At 29.3% G+C, this 12,517-nt stretch overlaps 2 protein-coding genes across 3 annotated transcripts; one reads left to right on the top strand and one right to left on the bottom strand.

Moving 5' to 3' along the window:
• The first annotated feature begins 2,396 nt into the window (after window positions 1–2,396).
• LOC113370438 (NSFL1 cofactor p47-like) lies at window positions 2,397–8,282 on the top strand. Of its 2 annotated transcripts, XM_026611102.1 has the most exons (11): window positions 2,397–2,580; window positions 2,643–2,797; window positions 3,006–3,164; window positions 3,483–3,734; window positions 5,040–5,177; window positions 6,541–6,602; window positions 6,674–6,821; window positions 7,330–7,458; window positions 7,696–7,803; window positions 8,006–8,128; window positions 8,206–8,282. In XM_026611102.1, the coding sequence occupies exons 1-11, from the start codon at window positions 2,482–2,484 to the stop codon at window positions 8,219–8,221; spliced, it is 1,389 nt and encodes a 462-aa protein (XP_026466887.1). In that variant the 5' UTR covers window positions 2,397–2,481; the 3' UTR covers window positions 8,222–8,282. The 2 variants fall into 2 exon arrangements, with proteins under 2 accessions (XP_026466887.1, XP_026466888.1); XM_026611103.1 differs by lacking the exons at window positions 7,696–7,803; window positions 8,006–8,128; window positions 8,206–8,282 and having other exon boundaries at window positions 2,414–2,580; window positions 7,330–7,587.
• Window positions 8,283–8,648: 366 nt separating this feature from the next.
• On the bottom strand, window positions 8,649–9,988 carry LOC113370476. Its single transcript, XM_026611148.1, has one exon. The coding sequence runs from the start codon at window positions 9,954–9,956 to the stop codon at window positions 8,727–8,729; it is 1,230 nt and encodes a 409-aa protein (XP_026466933.1). The 5' UTR covers window positions 9,957–9,988; the 3' UTR covers window positions 8,649–8,726.
• Between the last annotated feature and the right edge of the window lie 2,529 nt (window positions 9,989–12,517).

Here is a 12,517-nt window from a genome sequence, read left to right as displayed (position 1 = left end):
CATCCTTCGAACTATTCAAATACCAATCCATTTCAAAAACACGGTAATCTTCATTTGTTCGGAGATTACCCCCCATGACCTAATCCACCTAATCATTCCAGAAAGCGTAAAAAGACTATGGTGAACATAGATAAACAAGTATAAGTACTAGATGGTGAACATGGCGAGTGATCGGAAGTTATCTCTCGAACAATGTGAAACTTCATCATCATTTTATGTTTATTTATCTATGTCAATTGCCATATTGTTGGGCACCAAGTTGCACTTAAAATCCGCTATAGGGAACGGGCAAGCTCATAAAAATGTTAGTGAAAACGCCGTGACTTCTCGGGGTGGCGAAAAAGTGCAAACCAGGTGCCCAAACAAGATGGCGTTTGACAGGTTTTATTTCGTATTTTGACAGGTTTGATTCAAACTTATGTGCTTGTTAAAGATGGTTATTGCTTCTTATAATCGCAGTTTTATTTATTTCTAATAATAATGCGGCATATCAGTGTCACCAATCATGTGCGTATATTAAGTGAAGAAAGCGCATGAATAAGAAGGTGAATTTTGTTATAATTAACGTTAGAAGAAATAAATTGCTTTGTTGGATAGATTCATTGAGGTGTTTGTACTCATAATTAAAATGTATTTGCTATTGGCCACCATATTAAAACAAACATATGTGTTGCTTAATGGTATGATGAAATTTTCAGAGAAGGCCATAAGATATTTTATGATATGCATGTTGTGTTATCAGCTGAACAAAGTTTAGATCTTTCTATTAGAACTTTGTTGCAGAATGAATCTCGTATTTGATAGGATGTCAGGACTTACAGGATTTCTACACTGCAATTTGATTTGATTTAATTGTTTTGTTACCTGCAGGTATGTTTTGTTTTATTGAATAAAAAGATATTACTTTTAAAAATTTTAGGAAGCTATTGTATCAGTATATGCAAGGTTGAAGAATTTCTCCAAAATTTTATACCGATGAGCAGTATTTGCTAATATTGATAGAAGAGGGTTTCCTCCATAGATTGGTAATTATTTGTGTGAATTTAATATTACATACCTGTTAAAATTTTATACTTTAAATTATATGCTCTCAATGTTTTTCTTTCAGATTAATTTAGGTACATATAAGAAGTATTCATCATTGATTTCGAAAAGCTTTCAATTTATGTATTACAAATAACATTTATGTAAAGTTAATATTATTATACAAGCAACAGTCGTGATACATATATATTTAATCTGATATAAACTAACATTTCTTTCATTTACCATCCCCATCTTATTCAATAATGAAAGTTTGAAGGTTCACCAAAATAGGACATAAAAAAACAATATTTTCACCAGAAAATTGATAGTCCTTTGGTGTATTACATAAAAGTTTTAAAATTTTCATTCTCTGTATGACTCATTCTACATGTATACGCACACTAGCTTCGAAGCTTCAAACTTTGATCAAAGTGAGTTTAATTAATATCTCCTGGTGAAAGTAATCCATTTTAAATTTAATTTTAAACAAATAGCGTACTGCTATATTTATTAGTCTAACTCAGTCCATATTGATGAAAATCCTGACTATGAAGTACAATTAAAAACTCTTCTTTTTTACTCATGAATTTACCTTTGTCAGTTAATACAGCACCTCCAGATTTTACTTTCTTTTTATCACGCCCGAGAGTACATTAATTTGGGTAGGAGTAATTCGGCCTAGGCCCACATTATTAACAAATGAAATAAAGCCATCTGGAGTGCAATAAATAAGAACCTACTTTCAAACACCCTGGAAACTACCAACGAATGAATCTGAAAAGTAAAACCTAAAGCAATATAACTAATTTCTAACTTTTATAATTTGTGTTTCCTTAGAATCAAACTCGCAAATGGATTTTTAATAATACTTTTATGCATTTAAATATGATCATTTAAGCAAATATTGATTTAATTTACTAAAGCCTCTTCAAACTTTGAACTTTCTTCATATTTTTTTGATTGAATATCCTTCCTGACTGTAAATAGTATGCATATTGGTAGTAGCAAACAAAATTTATATTTTGAATTTCATTATTCTTACCTCTGTTATTGTAAAATCATAAAAAATAAATGATGAAAATATGTAAGAAATATGAAACGTCTAACCTAAAAATGCACGTTTAACATCAAAACAAATATTAGTTGACAGCAAATTCAACTCATAAATGTGTCATCCGCCATATTTGTTGGGCTCCAAGTTGCACTTAAAATCCGCTAGAGGAGAGCTTGCCCGTTCCCGAGCGTTTTTCGCAATCTCAAAATGGCACAAATGTCGATACTATGGCGTCGCTCTTGTAGTCACCTCTTTTCACCGGCTTCTTTGTAAATGCATTGAAGTTGAAGTTGTAGAATGACGTTCATGACTGAGCAACATCAATGATTCAGTTTTGACTTTTGACAGTTAAATTTCCAAAAATTATTTATGTTATAAATTTTTAATATATAAATTGTAATATGGAGAATGAAGAGAAAATCAATCAATTTGAAGCGATAACTGGAGTTTCTAAAGAACGTGCAAAATTTCATCTAGAGTCAGCAGCCTGGCAACTTGAGGTTCGAGAGTAAATTTTTGCTGGTTATGTATGTTTAGTTACTAAGGAGTTCTATTGTTGTAGGTTGCCCTAGCTAGTTTTTATGAACATGGAGGAGATGATGAAGACGGCAACGTTGAAGATGATACTAACTCTCCTCCACAAAGTGAATCTGCTGAGGTGACACAACCTCCACAATCAAGGCAGACGTCCAAGCCTAATTCTAGAAACAATTCCAGGTACTGCAATAGCAATATATATTTTGAAAATAGTTTGAATTTAGGCTAAGAGTCAAATTATTTCTCTTAGATATTTTTATGGTTGTGATATATAATATTTCATTGGCGTTATAAAAATTGATTAAAGTGTTAATCATACAAGCAGAAATATATGTTATTATAAATTTTAAACATCAAAGTTCTCAGTTATATTGTTTATGTTTTATAGATTTGCAACTGTGCAGTCACTACAACAATCTCAAGTTTCTTCTGATGAAGAGGAAGGTCAAGCATTTTATGCCGGTGGTTCTAGAAATTCAGGACAACAAATACTTGGCCCACCTAAGAAACGAGATATCGTAGCTGATATGTTCAAAGCTGTGCAAGAGTAAGTTATATTAAATTTGAATATTTATCTCCATTGTTATTGATATACAACATTAGTTAGTATTAATGTATATGGAAATATATTAAGTAAAATGTCAATGTAAATATTCAAATTTCTGAGCAAAACTTGAACTATTATACAGTTAAAATTGTGTCTTTTGAACAAAGTAATCAATTTTAAAAATGTTTAATATTTGCACAGAACCTGCTCAATTCACATATTAATTAATATTGCATTTGCATTATTGCAAATTAAGCAATTACATTTTAATTGTTTGTTTTTTGTTTAAAATGTGTGCATCATTTTCTTCTTTTAAAGGCATGCTAGTGAAGTGTTAGATCCTCAGCATTCAACTTCGTCATCTACACCAAGAACTTTTCAAGGAGTGGGTTATAGATTAGGTCAAACTCCCGAAGATAGTACTGCTGTATCAACTCCAAAAACAGAAAACAATGAACCTACAACTGTAGTTCTGAAATTATGGAGAGATGGTTTCACACTTGGCGATGGTCCTATGCGCATGTACAGTGATCCTGAAAACGGCGAATTTTTAGATCATATCAAAAAGGGGTAAATATCTTTTAACCAAAGTTTGTTAAAGTTGATTTTATCATATCTACTATTAGATCAGAAAGTATCAAGTATTTTTGAGAACTCCAGGCTTGACCAAAATTTTCAGTACCATAATTTAAATATTTTTAATTTTTAGAAATTTCAATTATATTGAAATATGTTTGCAAGCAGTTATTATTCTATCTACATTTTTTATTTCTTCTAATTTACTCATGAAATTCTAATCTGATTTCGAAAATTCGCAAACTGTTCGAAAAATGTTTCTAAATGTATAGATTGATTTGTCAGGTCTTCCATTAATCAATAAATATTTACTGATGTTTACTTAAATTATTTGAAAACTTCATCAACTTTTTGTGGGGTAAGTTATAGTAATAATCAAAAAACCGAAATTGATGCGTGGTGCGTGTTTATGTGTTTGTGTGTGTGTGAATACAATTTTTCGGCCCTGTTTTCAGGAGCACACATCAGCCGATTTGTATTATTAAAAAAACATTCGATTTTGATTGATAGGGAGACGTGTTGATTAGTTTTTGGCAATGGCAGTTTTAGCCGTTTTGGCAATACAGAGCAAAAAGTAGAGGAAAAAGAAACTCGGTCTTTGCGAAAATCGGGCATCCGATTAGAATGATTAAAAAAAATTGAATGGCTTTTATTGATGGGAAGATGTGCTAATTTGTTTTTTGCTAAGGCAGTTACCACTGTTTTGGAGATACGGAGCAAAAAGTGTAAAAAATAGCAGTTATCAAGAGAACGGATAATCTAATTCAAAAAACATTTTGTTTGTGTTGACAATGTGAAGTAATGATTAGCTTTTGGGGAATTGAAAAAAAAATTTTTTTTTAATTTGCAATCACTAGTTTATACTTTCTTTTGTCTTTTCGAAAAAGCATTTAAATTATAATATGTGCATTTCAAAATTGGTGATACATGTGCAAATAGATCTAGATTGAAGAAAATAGTTTTATTTTTAAAAATGACTACATTCGAAGTTACTCAATTCTACAAAATTGTTTCAAGGTTGTTGATGTGTTGAGGTAGTATCACAATGTAAATATATTAGAATTTTGATTGCAATAAGAAAGTTGTGTGTGAAATTTTATGATATAATAAATCAAGGTAATAATTAGGACAGTTGGGTCTAAAAAATTTGAATATTAATGTTTATTAAGACTTACTAACTTATTTTTCAAGATCTAATGCACCATGACATGAATGAAATTTTATACCATATCTTCTCATGAGAAGCTAATTATGTCCATAGATAGTTATTTATATAGCTCTTTTATTTTCACTTTAAAGAGAGATTCCTCCTGAACTGATTCAAGAGGCACATGGTGCGGAGGTACATTTAGACTTAGAAGATCATCGACATGAACAATATATTCCACCCAAAACCAAAGTTGCCGCGTTTTCGGGAAAGGGTCACACTCTTGGCAGGTACTGTATTTAATGTCTTTTAATGGGCATTTTGATATGAAATCTCTAAATTTCACAGTTAAGCATAGATTAAGGATTCATGGTGCTTATTACTGAATGAATAAGGACATACTAAATTAACCTAAAAGTTTGAGTTGTTCAGCATGGACATTTGTGTGAAAATCTAATTATATTTTTGTGTATGTGGCATACTTTGAATGGCATCTTGGGTAAATGATAAGGTAAAAAGTTGAAAATTAGTTTAGATTGTTTTTTTAACTTCCCAAAGGAGAAGTTTGTTTTCGCAAAAAAAAATCCGATTTTAGAATATTGAGGATCAGCTATTACAAGGGCCTCATATAACTTTATGAGCTTGCTTGCAAATGTATTTTAGGCTCTTTACAAAACTGGGAAAATCGAAATTAATATGAACATTAGTTTTATTGTGAAGAGGCCAGTATGGGACCACTCAGCTAATATAAAATGCGATGTCTTCATTGTTGATAACTTTAATAAATAATAGTACGCCCTAATCTGAATATTGGTTATTCATCGCAATTTTTGGAATTATCATTAATAAAATTTTGACAGAAATTTATGGAGCATTTCTCATTAGGCATGTAAGGCACTAAATGGCTGAGAGTACCACATGAGCAATAAATTATGTTTGCTATAAAGACATCAGAGACTCGTTATTAGATGGATTATGGATTTCTTATCAATAATAACAGCCAAAAACTGAATAGCGAGAGAGAAGACTCATTCTATGTGAGAAACAGGACACTGGCTTTGATCCCTCTTCTGAAATTTAAATGTGTGTTGTTTTAAATTCCGAATTTTATAAACCAAAAATAAAATAATTGATCAAATAAGAAAAAGGTTTTGTGAATAAATCTTAACAATAAATTTATCATACCACTTACTCCCACTTATGATAAAAATAATATTAAATATATATACAGTGGTATCAGCCTTATGAGCTTAATTCATAAGCAACCTCGCATGTCGAATTGTTCGTATCTCAAATCTTTTTTTTTTTCATATAAATACATTGAAATGCTATTAATTTGTTCTAGCACAGTGTTTTAATAATAATAAAAATAAATGAAACAATTATTGCTAAGATCAAATATATATTCTGCAAAATCATAGCAAATTTCTAAATAAATAATGACAAATTTATCATCATACTAGTTTTTGAGTTTATCACTATCCAATGAGATTTTTTTTTCTTCAACTCATTATAGTATTGCAAAAGTGAGTATGACGAGTCGCTTGTAAGGCTGGGTACCACTGTATATGTATATAAAGTGTTTGCACTATGTGTTGTCTCAAGGTTACTTCTTTTTAGATCATTATTGATAAAAAAATATTCATATTACAGCCCTGCCCCCAATGTGGTGTCAGCGCCTAAATTGCCCACAAATTCACCTACCGCAGAGAAAGGTATTTCATTGACATAATGATTATTAATATTACTGGAATATAACATTTGAAAACAACAATCTAATCAATAGACAATGAACAAGCTGCTGTAACTGGATTGGCCACAGATGAGTCATCTCCAAGCACAAATATACAAGTTCGATTATCTGATGGTTCTCGTCTGTCTGGTCGATTCAATCACTCTCACACAATAGGTGATCTGAGAAGATATATCACAACGTATCCTTTTTATTTACTATCTATATAATAGTGTCAAATTTTAGTGAATATTGGCAAAATATCGTGATCGTGGAGTTTTTGTACAATACTTGCTACATCATTGTACTAGAGAAAATAATAGTCTTCAATATAATGTTTAATATTTTTATTGGTGTCGATTTTAACAACAAATAATCATGTAATTTAAGCATATTATTGCACTTAATCAAAGACGGTGTTGAGTCTGACTCCAGTAAAATATTATTTAATATACACGGGAACGGAATTGATAAGAATCAGCAAATATTATGTATTCATTTGTTAATGTTATTTTATTCTGCTGTTTATATCTAAATTATTATTTGACCAATTGTTCCAAATTTGCAATATTTTTTCTTTGCAATATTCTTCAAAATTATTTTCTAAATTAGGACATGTTATTGTTATTTTCTATTTTTATTTGAGTATATGTTTATAGATATCTATTAGTCATCTTATTGTGTATATTTTTCGATCCACTATAAATTAGAGCTCGGCCACAATATGAAAACACCAACTTCTCGCTTTTGACTACTTTTCCAAGTCGTGAATTATCGAATTTAGAGGAGACAGTTGCTCAAGCAGGTTTATTGAATGCCGCAGTTATGCAAAGATTAAAGTAAAATTTATATATGAATATAATTAGTCTAAATCTAAACTATGCAATAGACACTTTATATAAACATTTTTATATAATTTAACTTATCTTTGCTGATATTTACCACGGCTAAATTATCTTTATTGTAATTTTATTTACATTGTTTAAATATATAATATAAATGTGGAAATTGTTTTGTTATTCAAATTTGCATTTTATTGTAAAATATTTGGAATGATTTACTTATATTTTTAACAGTGACATGCAAGAACCAGAAATAATTCATGAACGGCAACATGTACGATTTAATTTAGAAAAAGCTGAATCATACTGGGAGTCTATTGGTAGGGGATATGTCTTAGGCGAGTAAGTAAGAAGTTTCAAAATAACCTAATATATAATAAAAAAAAATTGCCAAAGAATGTGTTATATAAAAAACTTTAAGTATATAATAAAAGAACCATGAAGCATTGAAAAAAATATTTTTTGTATTATTTGCATAGATTTATCGCCTATCAATTGAAAAATTGCAATAAATATTCGTTATGTAAGTAAATTTAAATTTCAGAGATTTAAAAGAAATAAATAAGAACAAAGCTTCAACAGCGAGCACTGTGCATACTTCTAATTCAAATTCAGACACTGTTGATAAAACTTTAGATAATGCAGGGAGTGATTCTTATTGGAATGAGTAAGATTTTCTTTTATTTGTATATAGATATAAATTTAAATTTGTAACTTATTATAATGTAATTTAATGTTTTACAGTAATGAAAATTATTGAACATGAAGATAACAAATATAAAAACTACAGTATTTAATATATTATTCATTAATTAAACATGTTATAAAGGTATTATATATAAGCACCACGTTGGAAATTTTGATGTGTGTTTTGAATTTAAGATTTGTGATATGAATGTGGTAAATTAATCTATTAAAGATTTTATCAGAAGTAATTTATCATTTACAAATTTCATTATCATTCATTCATTAAGGATTAATACATTTATTAATTAATACATCAATTCATTATATCAATAGAGTGCCTTTCAATATGTTTCCATCAACTCTTTCTGCATGCATCAATATTAATAAAACAATTTGTACTATTCATAATATTTTATTTCAAATATTCAATTTATTGCAAAAATAAATAAATCATTTTCAGCAAAATATATCAAGGCACATAATATGCGCAAAAAGCTCTATGTTATCATTATTAGATAACTGATCAGTCTTTTATATTAGCATCAAAACGATCAGGAACTTATGCTTAATGTTTCTATCTATTTGAATAAAGAACCAGTTATCCACAGTTTGTATAAATATGTTTTCACAAAGTCTGTATTAAACCTCAATATAATTGATGATCTGTCTAGTTTGTTACTGATATTATGTTTGAAGCATTCCACATATCTTTGTACAATTGCTATTTCTGAATCAATTAACTTTTGTTGTGATTCATCATCATTTATTGACTTCGATCTAATAAGGAATGTGGCACTCTCCTTCTTTTTTTTGTAATGTAATTTATGGAATATAACTTGGGTTTTTGGATTATTTTCTTCATCTTGAAAATCTAAGCAAAAATCTAGAACAGAAAATTGAAATTTTTTGAATCTTTGCAAAGGATCATAGGCATTTATAAGTGAAGACACTGAAGTTTCAGCACTAGGCACAATGAGTTCATTCCAATTTAAAATAACATTCATCTCAACTGCATTTTTAGTGCGCATTAAGCAATCATTTTCTATTATTTGGTGCACTAATTCTTGCTCTAAATAAAATGGTAAGTTCCAAGGTAAAACAGTTATATCTAAACCAATTAATGGGTTTAATAAACTTGGAACTAAAATACCATTGTCATATATAATATAATTTTTGATTCCAAGTACTTGATGAAAATTTAAGAATTCAATTGTTTCAGTTGGATTCCTGGTGCTATGAGTTGGTTTGATGCATGCCAAAATGCTATTGCTAGGAGATAGAAAATTCTTTGAATAGACCGGAATTCCAGATGATTTTATATTTGAATCTTTATAGTACATGACATTGAAGGGAACCCCAAAAGATTTGTCTACTCGACAAGAAAATATATATAATTTATAATTATATTCATTGCTTGATGTACTTAACAATTGAGTGGAGAATTTTCCTTTGACCGGCTTTATTTGATTAGTGTACCATATACTGCACATGAATAAAGGAAAGGCTACTTCCTTTGAAATACCCAAAGCCTGCACTGTACCTCCAATAGAACTTTCATCCCAAAATGCTGAGTAAATATATGCATCTCCAATATTTTGCCAGGCTGGTATGGGTACATTATATTTGTTTATCATTGTTACATTCTCTAATAAATTACAGTAGTTATTTTCAATTCCATTTGGTTTTCCAAAGAAATTTAATACTTCAAGCACATAACGTAACCTATTGTATTCATTGCGATATATTATCACTAAAACTAAACTAATAAATGATATTATAATTAACGATAATTGATAATACTTTTTCATATTTATAAGTTACTTTATTTAAAATGACTAAATTTTTGTCATAAACAATTTGCAGTTTTTATCACTCATTCCGTGGAAAGAGTTGGATGTATTGTAGTTTGGCATGAGTTTTCATTTACTTTTTTAGCATAATCAATTGACAAGATAACTAATAGATGATAATAAATTGACAAAAATGATAAACAATAATAGATCACAAACATTATGTTAAAAGTATACAATAGATGACAAACATTACGATTACAGTGAATCTTATTCTATAAGGTAACTAATATGCGCAATTCACAGCATTGAAATGTTTATATTGTATTAGAACGAGCTCCGGTGGAAAATCACATTGCAGGTTATCTAAAATTTAAGCCAAGCGTAATTTGCTAGGCCATTATAATTTTAATTGTTCAGTATTACCGTAAATAAAAGTAGTTGGACTAGTATTTTTAGTATAGCCTGATATTAATAAGAAAAATTGTCAAGACATCATGAAGTGATATCGACACAATATAAAAGATGCATCGGATAAGAATGAATAAAAAAACTTTCAATGAAGAGAAGATGACCTTATTAGTTTTTATGAAAAGGCAGTTCCAGCCGTTTCAGAGATACGGAGCAAATAGTGAAAAGATATCAGTCATTGAGAGAACGGATCATTTGATTAAAACAATTAAAATAACATTTTGCTTGTGCTTATAGTGTGAAAAAATAATATTTTTTGGGGATGGTAAAAAAATATTTTAAAATTTCAAATTCTTTGACAATTTTATTACGGTACGGGAAGTTCTAGCTATTTGCCTTAAGGCACGATGCCATTCACCACTAGTATTAATTTTTTTTTTTGCGCAAAGCTAGCTAAATTATCAAAAGTTTGAAATTTAGTTTAAAAATAAACCATGAATAAACTATATAGTATGTAGTAAAGTTTTGATCTTTACCTAAAATTGAAAAATAAAGGTCAAAATTCTCATATATTTATATAATGTTAAATATAACTTTGGTATGAAATTGTTAAATTTTATTCATTCTGAAATGATATCGTGCGAGTTCAACATTTTACAATAAAATATGTGTTACTTTTCTTCATCAAACTTGTCTTTCAAACTAGTAGCTTTAATAATGCATCAAAGAAAACTTCAGTTGTTGTTCAATAATTCAATAATTATACAAATTTTATATTTACTTACATCAGAAAAATTAAATATTATTTGTTAACTCCCCGAAGGAGAAGATTTCATCAAAAGATTCTTTGTAAATAGTAGAAAAGTGCAAAATTTTTTGTCCACGGTTCAGCCCGCAATTTTGAAAATTCAAAAACCGCTTTTGGTAAAGATCGTCCGGGTCCTAGACAATATTAGAATACCCCGTGTTCATAGTCCGGGTCGTTTTCTTGTAATAAAGTGTTAAAAAAAAATGTTTGACGGTAGATACCATAGTCTTATAGATCATACTAAAATATTACGGCCCTACGACAACTCGTTTAACTTTGAAAATTCGTCAAAGTTTGCAAAAATTTCAGAACTTTGAAAGCCATTTGATGTATCACAATGAGTACTATCGTTTATCAGTTTTGTGCAACGATCTGCCGAGCAGTTTTTTTGTAATTTGAAAAAAGTGTTAAACCTTCCGTTCACATTTAAGCTCATACTACCGAATCGATTTTAAAAAATCAAAAACTGTTTGAGAGATATTAGTTGGGAATGATACTGATTAGCCTCTGATTAGTTTCAGGTGAAAATCTACCGAGCCGTTTTCTTGTAATTAACTGTTTAATTAATTATTAACAAGTAGTTTAATTTTAAAAATTCATCAAAGTTTGAGAAAATGAGTATTTTTTTGACGTTTGTTAAAATTAAAATTAGACGATTTACTTGGTAGAACGATAGTTTACTTGGTCCTAATGAACATTCTAAACCTTTGAAGTCTTACGGGAACTGGTTCAATTATAAAAATTGTTGATTTTTGAAAATTTGCTTTTAGAAAATACTCCGAGTTAACGTGTTCGTTCTTTTCCAATTATGTGTAATAAATCCACTCGGAATACTTTTAATCACTCATTAATGTATTTTTTATTGATTAGGTCGATTATTTACATATCTCGGGAAGTACATGTAACTTGCCTCAAGGCAAAATACTAATACCAACTAGTTTCTATGTTTTTTTTCCTATGGTTTACATGAAAACTGAATTAACAGTCCAATGGGTTCATAATGGGTTATTGTGCTCGAAATTTTCTACGTTTTCTTATTTTATTCTTAGATGGCAATCCAACGGTTAATGATATACACAATAATCAAAAGATTCTAAATCTAAAGGTCATGTAAAATTTCGATTTTTGTTTCGATTTGAATTACTTACTATGCACTTAACCCTTTACTATGCTTTTACTCTCTTACATAGAAAAAAGAAGCTCTCTTATTTGTACAACACTGACAATTTGCTAAGTCAGCATGAATGACCACGGGCGCCCTGACTATGACAATTGTTTCTGTTTGGCAGTCGGTTGACACTAGACATCGACCATAAAATTCACAGGAATTGACGTTGTTTTTTGACAACACAGAAAATAG

This window comes from Ctenocephalides felis, unplaced genomic scaffold, assembly GCF_003426905.1.
Source record: "Ctenocephalides felis isolate EL2017-DRISC unplaced genomic scaffold, ASM342690v1 CF-g0.4_SCAFFOLD_01492, whole genome shotgun sequence".
Taxonomy (NCBI): Eukaryota; Metazoa; Arthropoda; class Insecta; order Siphonaptera; family Pulicidae; genus Ctenocephalides; species Ctenocephalides felis.
Note: the sequence above shows the minus strand (reverse complement) of the source record. Positions and strands in the feature narration are given on the sequence as shown.